The sequence below is a fragment of the Vidua macroura genome, chromosome 7, assembly GCF_024509145.1.
Source record: "Vidua macroura isolate BioBank_ID:100142 chromosome 7, ASM2450914v1, whole genome shotgun sequence".
Lineage (NCBI taxonomy): Eukaryota > Metazoa > Chordata > Aves > Passeriformes > Viduidae > Vidua > Vidua macroura.
Genome location: NC_071577.1, coordinates 33,529,805 through 33,543,927, shown reverse-complemented (window position 1 = coordinate 33,543,927; position 14,123 = coordinate 33,529,805). Strand labels below are relative to the sequence as shown.

The 14,123-nt window shown below is 39.7% G+C and overlaps 1 protein-coding gene across 1 annotated transcript in view; it reads left to right on the top strand.

Annotated features, from left to right (window-relative positions):
* NCKAP5 (NCK associated protein 5) overlaps positions 1-14,123 on the top strand; it is a 347,717-nt gene that overhangs the window by 318,915 nt on the left and 14,679 nt on the right. Inside the window, exons 18-19 of the mRNA XM_053982988.1 lie at positions 1,246-1,375; positions 3,959-4,143. Coding sequence (XP_053838963.1) covers positions 1,246-1,375; positions 3,959-4,143 — 315 coding nt within the window. The remainder of the gene's footprint in view (positions 1-1,245; positions 1,376-3,958; positions 4,144-14,123) is intronic.

Here is a 14,123-nt window from a genome sequence, read left to right as displayed (position 1 = left end):
GCTGCATTTACTTCCTTACCCCTCATTCGCTGTCTCATTATTTATCAGTAATAATAATACAGCACCTAAAGGTTCTTTGTCCTCCTGGTTATAAACATGTTTTAATTAAAATCCTCTCAGGCGCTTTTAGAAAAGCAAATGGAGACCTTTTACCCCATTCTTCTCTTCTAGAAAGTTGATCTTGTTTGTTGCTTTTCATGAGACTGGGATTGTTTTTTTCCCCAGGACTAGGTTTCCTTGTCTGTATGGCTGTGTAGCATGAGAGTTTGAGAGATGCTATGGAAGTATTTTGAGCAGGAAAATACTCTAGAGAATGTTCCTAACATGTATGTACTCTAACATGTTTCTGTGGGGTGTTTGGGACTACAGCTGATTTGCAATCTGTAATGCTGGGCATTCCTGGCTGCATGCAGGTATCCTCAGCTCTGCTTCCCTCTCCACAAGTGTGTGATTCCTAACAAAAGGATGTCCTTCTGTGTCAGTTAAAAACTGCAGCATGGATGGAAAGATGGGGAAATTATTACCCCTCTTAGAGAAAGAGAATTAAAATCTCACTAGAGGCACCAGAGTAGGGGTGGTAGGTGCTGTTTGTATATGCCATCACCCCAACAGCATCAGGCCTGGCTTCCCCCTGCCTGGTTTGGGGGGTTTATTGTACTGAGCTGCTGCTCCTGAATGGTTTGAGCCTTCAGGCCTTCCATGATTAGAAGCTGTCCAGAGCTGTCAGTGTTCCTCTTTATTCCCAGAAGAAAATCAATAATACTGCTTCCTGGAAAGAGCTGGCAGAGGAATCACCTGGGAACTAAGGGCTCTCCAGTACTGTAATATAAGTACCAGGACAAGTGACATGAATTTAGGAAATAACTAGGATTTACTGATGCAGAAATGGTGTATTGTCTACTGGCCATCCTAATTGTCTCTAGTGTTGCTTGCAGCAAACTATTTGTGGTGTGATAATTTTGCATGTTACAAATAGACTGTATAAAACATACTTGAGAACTTCTAAAAATTGTTTCTGCCAGACTGTCTCAGGGGATGTAGTAGGACAAGAATGGATTATTTCCCCCATGTCAGACTGATGATTACTTACCTGAAGGAGTTAGACTGGTAATGCAGACTTTCCCAGTTGAACCACCTGTTTATACTGCATGATGAATATAAAAAGTGCTACTCCCAATACTATCTTCAGCATTATTTTGATATATTTGCATTTTCTGACTTGCTGCCCTACCCTTCTTTGTGTAGGACACAGCTCTAAGGGTGTGCACGTACTCAGCCAGCAGCACTGACAGTGAGCCAGAGCCAGAGTACAAAACCAGTTATTTCAGAACTGCAGAGGAGACTCTTGTGGAGTTAACAAAGAGCAACAGACAAGGTAATTGAAAACTGGTACATAAAGATGTATGTCCCTCATCCCCACACTGACTCAGCAGTAGATGGTGTCCTTCATTGAACTTTCTGTCTAGATTTCACTTTCTAACCCCAAATCTTTCTTCAGTCTAATTTTCCATTAACTTTTTATTACCTTTTTCTTTTTATTATGTGTACATGCTTTTTCCCCTCTTCCACAGTTTTTGCTAGTGGGGGCTTAACTTGTAGGTTTTTATACATAAACCTCTGTGGTGCAAATAAAAATAATTACGTTATTACAAAATGGAAAGGTGACTATCAATATAGGTTTTTTTTTTTCTTTTTTGTTATACAGCTAGTTGAAATAATGCAGTGATCAAGGCCACAGTTTCCCAGCCTCTGTATCAAGGTGATGTTGGTTATGGTGCCACAGTGAACTCTCTCTCATTTTCCTCTCTGTATATATTGCAGCTTTCAAGTAAGAAAGCTTTTAGTGAGAATTGATGGCAATTCGGAATTTACTGAATTCCAGTAGATAAAAATACGTTAAGTGAAGTTCTTGAGATAATAGTTTTCTGTGTGTTTAATAACCTGGGAAATTGCTGCCTTGTCTTGATCACCATCCTGCTGTGCTGGGAGCCCCATTGCAGTGCAGATGTGTGCCCTGGGGGCAGCGAGGGGAGGGCAGCTCTGTCCTTGTCCTCGCAGCCCACGGGTCCCTGCAGCTGGGAGATTCTGCCCAGTGCAAGGTCTTGGCACCAGCCTGGGAGCTGATGCCCTGAGCAGCCCCAAGCCTGGCCTGGCAGAGGTCAGCACCTGCAGCACCACGCCGCGGTGACAATGGCACAGAGAGCACCAGGGGTGGCTGGATGCTGTGCTCTTCAGTGTCTCTGACATTTGGCATTTTCAGAGCTAATCCATTGCTTGTGATTCCATGGGAGAGAGCAGAATAGGAAGCCAGGATCATTTATTTACATTACTGCTGCAGCTTTGTGGGTTTAATCTGTAGAAAATACTGCAAGTCATTTTAGTCATACCATGAACACTTCTTTTTACAGATTTTGCTTTTACAAAGCATATTTTAATGCAACAAATGTGTTTTTTAAAGAAGTAAATAAGCTTTTTTCTTTCCTACATTCATCACAATTTGCAAAAAAAAAAAAACAGACCCTATTTTTATCATGTGTTAGCAGTTGCTTTAAATGGCAGCAGATTCCAAGTTTAATGATATTTAAGAATGACTTGGGGTCACCATCTTACACAGAGATTCATTAATTTTGTGTATATGCCTCCCTTTTGAGCCAGTAAGAGAATAAAATATGTAATTGTGATTGAGACAAATAGAAGATTATGACACATTATTGCAAAAGTATTTCTGCTGTGCTCATTCCTCATAGTCAGGGTTTCTGTTCTGTGCTCTCTAAATGCTCTTCTGACATGGAATTAACAACCATACTTTATCCCATTCTGTGTTCAAAGGTCTCAGTGTCTTTATGCACACAATTGATATAACCTCAAAACATCCACATGAGGCTGGGGCAGGGGCTCCAGCAAACCAATCCACAGAGAATATTTTTATATGAATAGATAATTGCATTTATTAGCTGAATCCCCAAACTCACTGGTTGCACAATTATAATGTTGGAGTGATTTTCATTTTCCATTTATGAGCAGGGAACAGAAAGACTGAGTGTCCAATGCAAAGGGCTATTAAAAGTCAATGATAAGACTTTTGTTGATTTAATGGGCTTAGTATGAGATTCCCAGGGCATTGCCCAATGTTACAGAGAAGGTCAGTAGAGGAACAGGGAATATGCCAAATATTCCAGACCCTTCTCTTCCAACCATGAAAGTGTTTTGATTTCATTCTCATAAATTGGTTCTACCCTGATGTGACTCTGTAGAGGCATTGGAGGCAGACCTTCTCCTAAGGCTGTAGGTTATAAGGCAGAGTTGAAGTTTGTGTAACAAGAATTGTGAGGAAAGAACTTAATGTTCACATAAACATCTGTCTCCTGTGTGCTTTCATCAAGCTGCAAAAAATTCCCCTGGTTTTATTTTGTTCTTCTGAATGAGTTTTCAGCCTTGGACTTCAGAAAGCAGGGCTTTATTCCTAATGTTGTTGTGCTACAGCAGGCTCTGAAACCAGCACCACTTTCTTACCTTACTTGTGTATTTTTTATGCTGTTGTATTCATTAACTAAAAATGTAGTGAAAAGGAAAGAACTCCCAAGTACAGCCAAACTGAAGGGTATGCTAAAGGAACTTAGCACATCTGCCATGTAAGTCTATAAAAAGAGAAAAACAGAACCTTGCTGCAAATAATTAAGTGGGAAGATCCCCCAAATTAACCACCTTGTCTATAATTTGAAAGGAAAGGAAATTGAAATGAATTCTGTCTGTCTCATACTATCTCCTCCAGCTCAAACACCGTGTGAACAGTCCCCTGTATATGCACTAGAGGATTAGAAGGTAGTATTTTTAATGTTTCTATTGCATTGAATTTCAGATACCTTAAAAAACAATTTAAATACATTTTAAAATTGTAAGATTACATTAAAATCTATGTAGACTGTCATAATGATGTTATTTGTTACATCTCTTGCAGCTGTGCAGGAAAAACAAAGTCAGAGAAGGTCGTTTTTGGGGAACCCAATGTCGATTTTGGATTTATACCAACACAGTCTCTATGGCCACTTTGGAGATGGACCTGAACAATTAGCACATTACAGTTTAATTGAGCAGCTGAGTGGAGCTTCCAGTAAAGACAGCAAGACCAAGGAGAGCTCAAGTGTGAGTTACTGTAATTTTTATATCATTTCTTATTTTGTTCATTATTATTTTTACTTCCCTTTTGTTTTTTAACTCAGTCTGTTGATTGATTACTAAAACCAGGCAGACTTGAAAAAACAGCATGACCTGCAGAAGAGTAAAGATATGAATATTTTTAGAACAGAATGTTACATTTGAATGCTCACCTGTCACAGAATTAGACTTAAAAAATTGACAAGTAGAGACAGGTTAGTGCTTGTACTCCACCATTAGTGAGGAGTTGAAATTTAAATCTAGCAAGTAAATACCGAATTTGTCTTTTAAGGCTGCTCCTTCACATATAATGAGATAGTTTATATAGAACAACATGTATTAAATTACTTAAAACTCTGGAGAAGTATTCCTGAAAATTCAAATGAAATTATGCTATGGAAATAACCTATTTTCTGGTTTCTTTTGAGATCCTGGTGTCAGATTTTATGGTTTTAAACATTATTTTGATGAAGATCAGTCCTGATCTGAGGGGTTGACCTTGGTGCTAAACAGAAACAAATTTGTTTTCTCCTCTTACTTCATGTGAATCCACTTCCTTTTCTGTGTCTAGAAGTATTGAACTGACATCACACAGTCACAGCAACCCTGAAGAGGAACTTTCCAACCTGTTGTTTTCCTCCTCTGTTCTCATGCCTTCTCCTCTCATCATCTCACTCCCTTCCCTCTCTTCTTTGATCTAAAAAGCCAATTTTTTTTGAAAATAGAGACACCCAGTCATGATCCAGTGTAATAATTTTGATTCCATGTTCAGTCTGTGTCCCCAGCAATTCTTTTTAGACACAAGCTCTTTTATTTCTATGTGTAGCACTCAGCACATTTTGGGAATGTTACACTATAAACAAAGGTGGTAGCAGAAAATAAGGAATGAGCTGGTGGTTTGAAATTTACTGGTGTAGTGCATAAATGAAAAAGAATTTTTATCTCTTCCCAGACTCCAGTTTTCAGTTTCAGGAAATGACTCTGACTTGCAACTTCAGAGGTGATTAACCAAAGTTAGAGTCTTAGAGCTTTCAGGAATCTGGGCCAAATATGCAGAAGGAATATGAAGAACAAAATGGCAGTATTCCTGTTTATTCCAACTCTGTTGGCATCAAAGTTCTGTTTAACTGAATATTAAATTGACCACAAACTTCAAAAGAAAAATCCTGAAACGTATGTGCCTCATTTCCCAATCAACCCAATTTCATTAGTACCCAGAATATTATTCAATTTTAATATATTTATATAATTTTAATAATATGTGGGTCATATTAGAAAGAACAATTTTAAATAATCTGACTTCATAGTTCAAAGGAAAAAAAAAGGAAAAAGGGCAGCAGTAGGGAGTTAAAAAGGATATGTGCAGGAAAATAATTTGAGCATCCACTTAATTCCTCATCTTGAACATCCAGAAATTCATAGCTTAATTATGCGTAGGAGATTAATTATATATGTGTGCATATATATATGAAAAAAACACATAAAAATCAGTTCTGCCTTATGAAGGCCAAGGTCTTTTGCTATTAACAGAGCAATTAGATTTGGTTCCAGTATAGAAAAGTGACTTAGAGTTGCATCTACTTTTAATTAATTATTTTCATGTATTCCTTGTATATGACATCTCTGCAGTGTGCCCAATCACCTTCAAAACCTAAAAAAAGCCGTTGAAATATTGATCCATTAGGATCCTGTAAAATCCCATCATTTAACCAAAAGGCATCAGGTGTAGCTCAGCCAGCACCAGCATTTTTCAAGCATTCTGTTGCGGAGCTCTTGAGCTTTCTTTTTAAGGGTCTGAAATAGCTCTCCAAACAGCATTGCCTCTCCCTGAACAGCAAAAGCTGAAAAAAGCACTAGAGATTTGCCTGTTAGTATTAAACTTTTCAGAATGACAAATGAGAGGAAGTAACCATGAAAAGCAGGTTGCCCTGAACTCCTTGTTTGAAACAGCACAGCAAATTTTTTTCTGAGCTGTAGTTTGTCCAACAGAAGAAAATCTACAGTCTCTTTAAATCAGCTGTGTGATCTGCAACATTACCCACAAAAAGAGGGGGACAGCAGAGACAGTGACACTTATGACCAACAAATTTAAAAAAAAAAATTCTATGTGTATAAATTTTGGGGGGAGAATAATGAAGTTTTTATACATAATATTTGATATTTTGAAAAAGGAAATGGTAAAGGCTTTGAATTTAATTCCCAAGTGGCGTTTGTCAAGAACGCCAAAAGAAAGAAACCAAACAAAAGATGTGAAAGAAACCAAAGATATCAAAAATGCGTCATGATAGGCAAAATGAGTTTACAGTGCTTGTCTGAAGAGCAAGTGTGCTGAGAAAGTTTCTGAGCCCAATTAAATTGGGCTGTACAGCTCCAGGATGGCAGTGGTGCAGACTGGGGGCTCTAATGAGGCAGTCAGGAAGCTCTCTTAGCCCAGACTTGTCATTTGATTTGTCTCCTTCCCAACCAGTGCATTCACCAGCATTGCCTCCAAAGTTTATACACAGCCAGTTTCATCAGCAAAAAAAGTACTGTACAGGAGCTTCGGAAGAGAAACAACTGATGGGCCATTACTGTGATGCAGGGACGCTGCAGGGACAGTTTAAGGAATCAAAAAGAGCTTTTAGACATTGAAAGGGAATATACTTGTTACAGTCCTAAACAGCATCCTGGTTAAATTCTCTTGGCATTAAGACCAATTTTACATTACTTTTATTTTGACCTGAAAAACATATTCTGAAATTGTGTCATCCTTTGGCACACTGCAGAATTTTGCATGAGAAAAGCAAATCACAATTTCAAAGAAAGGACTAAAATGCATTGAATTGTCAGCAGAAAACTTTCACCTAAATTAACAACCGTGGTGTATTTTCCTCATGTAGGATTTTCCAAGCAAGAAATATTCATTTCTACATATATCAAATGAATTATTTTTATTTGAACAGTAACTTCTCTGGTTTAATACAATATATGCAGCACCTGATCTGAAGTCCACTGCAGCCAGCCCATGGGAGACACCTTGTCAGTGAAACTTCACTGAGCCCTGCATTAAACAGCTGCTCCTTCCTTGCACACTGGGAGTGCCCTGAGCACTTTGCCAACATCATGGCTCTTACCTCGCTTATGCCGTCAAAAAATTATTTCACATTTCATCAGTTAATTAGCTGTCTAGACTTCAAAAGCTCAAGTGACTTTTTCTCACAAGAATTCAGAAAACAGGAGGAATCTCCCTTCCCTAGGCCCATTGTTTAATATTAACATATTTTATAATCAAACAGGAACCATTTGGAGAAGTAACTGAGTTGGTCAAAGATTTTATTACTTAATCATCCTTGTGGTCCCAAAGAATTATGAAAAATAGGTTTATTTCTCTGTCCTTAACCAAGCATCACATACTTTTACTCTGTAATACAGCCCTTCTTGCTCTCTTTTGTCCCTATTACTCAATTTAAGTCACCATCAAGGCTTGCTTGGGATTTCAAGCATGACTTGAGAACTTCAAAGAAAAGATCCCTTATGGAAGGAATTGGTACCCATCAGAAGTTTCTACTTTCTCTTGTTTTCCCCTAGTTGTGACGAGATACATAAGAAATCTGGCATTTCTGGCACAGTTACCTTGTTAATTGCATGGGCACTGGAACTGGAGGACTCATGTAAGGAAAGAGTTTTCCCTGTGCAATGTGAGTTATGGCCACATCCACCACGGCAGGGTTTGGGTGTGTGGAACAGATGATTCATGAACAGGATCAAATCCCCATGTCTGGAAGTTCAAGTAGACATTAGAGAGAGCTGGCAAATACAGGCCAAGGAAAAATTAGAGATGTTGCTGCTGTTTAGGCTGCAGTCGCAAATAGGACTGACCTGGCGGCATTCCCAGATAAACTCAAGGATTTTACAGCCGAGTAAGCTGATTGGGAGTTAATGCTGTATGATTGACCTGTTGTGCTCACATCCTCCTATTAGCAGAGAAAATACCCACGAAAGGACTGGAAACAAGACTAAGCCTGGTAATTGTACAACACTTGCCATCCTCCAGGATCTCTGAGCATTAAGCTGATAGCAGAGAGGGTGTTCCAGCCTTGCTGAATTACAGCATCACTTAGAGCAGCCCAGACACCTCTGCAGGCTACACTAAACAAGAGTGAGGGGGAAATAAAGAAAGGCCTGAGCTGCTTCTTCTTGCATCTCATCTCCTACAGAGATCAGTAAGTCTTGAGCTGGGGTATGAACTGGCAGCACACTGGGTACTTTTGCACTGTTCACCTCTTTAGGCAGATCTTGGAGAATGTGTCAGAAAAGTTTGTGTGCCTGATTTGGGTTCTTTGAGACCCTTTCTGAGGGTCTCTCTGGAAGAGAGACCTTGCTCTCTCTGGAAGAGAGAAGCTCTTCAGCTCTTGAATTAAGTCTCTTTTAAAAAGGACTCTCCATGTTTAAGTATCTGAAGTAATTCTGAGGAGACCGTGTGCACTCTGCTTTCACAGAGAATTTTTTTTTCCCATTATCAGATGTGCTTAGGGAGGGATTCTGCTCATCACATGTGGAAAAGCCGAATATAAAGATTTTGGTCCAATTAGCACTTGGGAAGAGCTGTATCCTAAGACTTTAAACTGGAAAGGAGGTATTGCCCTGGGAAACTACTTTCTTCCTTTCCCGTGACCAGCAGCTGCCTTATCCTGAATACCAGACTTTCAACCCAAAGTTAAAAATATGAACATTGCCCCAAACTTTCCTCTGTGGGAAACTTAATAAAAGTCAGCTATTATAGTTACCATCTGTATTTGGGAGAGTGAAACCACATTTCAGGGCACACTCTGGTGAGCACTAAATAACTGCTTTCCTTTTACTTTCATGTAACATGAATACCTGCAGCTGGAGCAGCCCTGGGTGATATTTTGCCGGGCCAGCAGGACCTGTTTTGCTGTCTGGAAATTGGTGACAGCAACACCTCTGTCATGTTACAATCAGAAGAAAACAGCAAATGCTCCTGATGGCCTCGGTCTCGCCTTGTTTTGTACAATGTGTGTGTTACTGCAAATACAGAGTTTGAAGCAGCTCTTACAAATTATTATACCAAAAATTAATGGAAGGTAGAAGATGTCCTTTGTCAGTAAGAGAAATAACCTGATGGGCAGGATCAAGTACAGAAATTAGGTCATAGTAGGGTTCTGTGTACTAATTGCATAATTTAGTTTACTTGACATCAAGCACAGAAACCTCACCTTTTCTTTGCTATGTTTCCTGTGAGGCTTAAGAGAGAGGAAGATGATGAGGTGGGGAGGGAATCAGCTTTATTTGCTTTCCTAGCCCTGATGAACTTAGGTTATTAAGGAAGAAACTGCCATTGTGCAATCTGTAGATGGGAAATAAGTCTGCAGTCTCATTCATCCATCCTTGGTGTTTTAAGATCATCGCTTTTCTTGCAAGTAAGGAATGAATATACCAAATCATTGCATATGTTCAGAGAGGTGATCTAGTGATGTAAACATTTGGTGGTATTAATACTCAGCATCCCCATGTGATCCCTGAGCGTGGCCTCGTGGGGACCTCTGAGCTGCACATTCCCCACTTGTGTCAAAATTGCCTCAATAGGATTTTTCCACTGACAGGCTTGGGGCTGCAAGATTTCCTTTCTGTGTAATCAGAGGGGTTTGATTCTCAGATAAGTGATGCAATACTTTTGCCATCAAAGCAGGGACTGTCTGAGTAATTGCCTGAGTTGATGTAAAACCCGTTGTCAGGGGAATTATACAGGAGTATTTGACAATGTAAGTGACAAAAACCACAGGAGCATGGTCTGATAAGAAAGCAGATTTGACCACTCATGGGAATAATGCAAAATTAAACATATTTTTTCTAACCTAAAGTCTGATTTGCTCATGTTAAATTAGAAATAGGCTAAGACATCTGCAGACATACAAATTACTCGTATCTGCATGTTTTTTCCCCTCCACAGGACAAGTTCACACTCTAAGATCTGCTTCCAAGCCTTATATTCCCAATGAGGTCTTTATTGTTTCTAATACCCTGCCATCAAAGTTGCCCCCAAAAAATAAAGTGAAGAGACAGCAAAACAAGCAATTTGAAGCCTAGCTAGGCAGTCTTCTGGGACCAAAGCCTCACTTGACACACATCACTTCAGAGAAATGTTGTGTGGTGTGGAAGAACATCCTTACAGCCAGCCTGAGGAACTGGCTTGGCAACAGTAAAAAGCTGCAGTTTTAGGAGACTCATTTCTCTCCCTGTGCCTTCTAGGTGAAACTGCTGAGGTTTCTTATTCTGCTGAGAGTTTTAGTAAAAAATTATGCAATGGAGAGTGGTTCAGCAAGGAGGTTGATAGCATTCTCCATAACTTCCTTAAGTTTTTAAAAGGCTTTGGCAAGAGAAAACATTTGGAATGCAGTGTCCACGAGAGAAAATAACTTTTTTAATGGTATGCAAGGGACATTTTTAGGGAAAAGATAAACCTAAAAAAAAACCCTGGAAGCTGCTATCTGCTGAAGTAGTTCTGCTTCTAGCATTAATGGCCTCAGTAGTTTTAGTACTGTGCCACCAAAGCCCATTGTGACTAGCCCTCCAGCTGGTATAAAGGCCATTTTCTGTTTGGTTAGTGTATTTATGGGGATGGGTAGGTGGTGACATTTTAACTTAAGTACCTTTTAGCACGTAGTTTTAAGAGTATTTGGGTATCAGTGAGGGACAGAAAGTCTTTGGCATAGGAGAGCAAGCTGTGTGGCATTTAAAACACATGGTGTGCAAGGCTAGCAGGAGAATGGTTTGGATGTGAGTCTGAGAGAAGACGTGCAGGAAGTGGGAACAGGAAAGCCAAGGGCTTCAGGCGTTGCTGGGCATGTAGGTGCAGTTCCAGTGCCTCTGGCACAGGGTCACCAAGTGCTGAACTCCCCAGCCACTCACAGCACCCAGTGATCTGTGCCTGTGTGCCTTGTCAACTGCCAGGAGCAGATGTCTGGGCTTGTGATTTAAAGCAACTCACCGAGATGTCCTGTGGCCACAGCTGGAGCCTTGTGCTCACTGAACCCCTTTGGCACTGTAAGGAGGGGAGAACTTTGCCCTTTCTGAGTGGAAAAACTTGATCACTGGAGCAGAAACCCCATATCCCACCATCTCAGCAAGTAATTTCAAATGACAGAGAGAAGCTTGTCTTTTCAGCATGTGGGAGCTGCATAAGCACGTCACACACTGGCCCAGATGTCACAGAAAGCCCTGCAGTTCATTTGCTGGACTCCCTGAGGGTCAGCCCAAAGCCGCTCGTGTGCAAGTGCCCAGAGCAGCAGAGAGCAGCTGTGCAGAGCTGTGCAGAGCAGCAGAGAGCAGCTGTGCAGAGCTGTGCATTTACAGGGAGTCTGCCCTGTCACAGCTCTGATGGCCTGGCTACCCCAGGTCATTTCTCAGCAGGGCTGAGTAGCTGCAGTTAGCAGGGTGTGGGTAAGACAATTCAGTCCCTGCCCACCCCCCTGCTCACTGCAGACACATCCCCAGCACTCCAATGTCCATTTGCCTTTATAACTGGAGATTACATCTGGATTTCATAGGCACAGGGGCTCTTAGGTTTAAGTAGGAAGATCCTTTAGTCTAATAAGAACCAAAAGTACATACATAATAAAAGTATAATTTGCTAGTGATTTCCCCGAGTGGAAAATGGTCTGGGCTGTTTTTCAGAGGTTTGACAGATGGAGCTGCTGTGATTTGCAGTATGGCCCAAAGTGCACTCATGTTTCTGCCATTTGTAACCAGGCATTCTTCAGTCCCCCATCTTTGGAAATAAAGCTGCAGGTTTCATTTCTCTCGCTGTGGAATAGGAATCTTATAATAATACTGTGGGCCAAAATAGAATTCAGGACAAATTAGCAGTGACAAATGATAAATATTAGTAAGCAGGTGAGATAGTGTAATTGTTGTAATGATATTAGTAATAAAAGTAAAAGCTGAAAAATAGATTGGATCCCATAAACATTGGATTGACTCAATCAAGATAAGAGCAGTAGGGCACAGAGGTGTATTCAGTGAGCTGTTTGTTTTCTGACACTAGAAAATATTTTGACTCCAGGAGGACCATGTGGTTAGCAGAGTTAAATGAGATGAATAACACTGTAAAATTTTTGTGAATTGTTTTTCCAGCTGAAGCTTGCCTTCCCCATCTATAACAGTGATATGTTTTGCATAAAGCATTCAAACATCACACAGAGAAGGGTGGGAAATAACTGATATTTTGGTGTGAGAGTTCTGTACCAAGGAGAGTACATGAGGAGTAAGTTACACAGATGATGGTAGCAGGAATTGTAGCAATATACTGAGAATATGTTGGCAAATTATTTCTAAGAGGACACTTCTTCTTTCCATATGCACATGACAATAATACCCTAATCAATGTGGTATTTTATGTCAAATATTGACAAAAAACATATTGAAATATTTTTTTGGTGTTTATAGTTTGTTCCATTAGCTGTTTTCCTTTCCCAAAAGTGATTTGCCTTTTATTGAAATTAGAAGTTATGTTAGATTTTGTGCAGTATGACACATGGACTCTCTCTTCTTAAGAAAAATATTGGTAAATATTTTTAGCAAGTTCAAACTTTCTACTTCACAGCAGGTTCCAAAGTGTAATATTTTATCTCTTACTATATTTTTAGGCCCCAGTACATGAATTTCAGGCTTTTGCAGCATTCATATTAATTTAGTGAAAAGTAATGTTTGTATTTGATAGGAGAAAAAAAAAAAATTAGCAGGTTTAGTAGCAATAAGTGACACAGGGGACTTTGGGAAGTTCACAAGATGTAGTTACATAATTCAAATGTCTATTATCCTTCACAAAGGCAAGAGTGATACAAGTTTCCATAGCACATGTCAGAGTCCTGGCAGCCTGAGCTGCTCATCAGTCCCTCAGTGGCTGAGACACAACCTGATGGCTCTGCTCCCATTAGAGCCACCTTCTCTCAATTTCTCCATCATTTGCCTCCTCATTAATAGAGGTCACTAAAAATTTTACCTACTGTAAAAAATTGTAGCCTGAAGAACTTCTCTTAGCTACTCTAGTGTTATTCTCAGCAAATCAAACCCCGAGTGATTATTATCTGAAAAATTGCCAGTCAAACACTTTAAAGTGATTTTTCTGACATCCTATTACATATGCACATATCCTATGGGTTACTGAATGCTCTGTAAAGCAAACTGTAAAACAAGGTTTTGGGAGGATGAAGAGTAAAGCAGAAGTGGGTGGAAAAGAAGAAATTAAATATGAATAGAGTGTGTTGCTTATAAAATTAAAACGTTAACTATGCAGTAATAGTTTATGATATTTCTTCTAACAAAAAAAAGTTGCCAGATTGGGAGACTTGTTGGTAACACATATAATAGGACAAAGAGTAGATTTGAAATGTAAAAGATTTTCAGACAATGCCTGAAACTGAGGAGCAGAAGTAGCAGAGCAGACAGCACATGATTGCTGCTTGCTCTTGCAAGAATTATTTTTCTCTGCATAGACTAAGAGGAGACTTTTTTATGGCCTCTAATCAGTAAAAAATAAAGGTCATGGTTTCTTCAAGCTTCTTTTCTTAATGGCTGTGCCTAAATGGATATTTAGACACTTCAGCTGCCTGGTTTTCAAGGGTGCTGCAAATCTGCAGCCTTGCTGATGTCTCTGACCAATTCATGTTATTTGGATCCTGTGAAAATAATGGAGTTTATAGAGGGCTTGAAAATTGGTTTCGATGTTCTCCCTCTAACTGGCAGAATTTTGGTCTGTAACATCCTGCTTCTGTGGGCAATGACATGGAACACCAGCAGACATTTCCCCCGAGTTAAAAGGAAGGCCAAATACTGTGCATTTCTAATCTGGTCCTACTGTGCTCCCATTAAGATCATATCATAATGAAAATCTTCTTATTTTTAAATCCATTTCTGTATTGCATTTTCCATAACATTAGTGCATGGGCAACTGGAAAAAGCTAAAACTT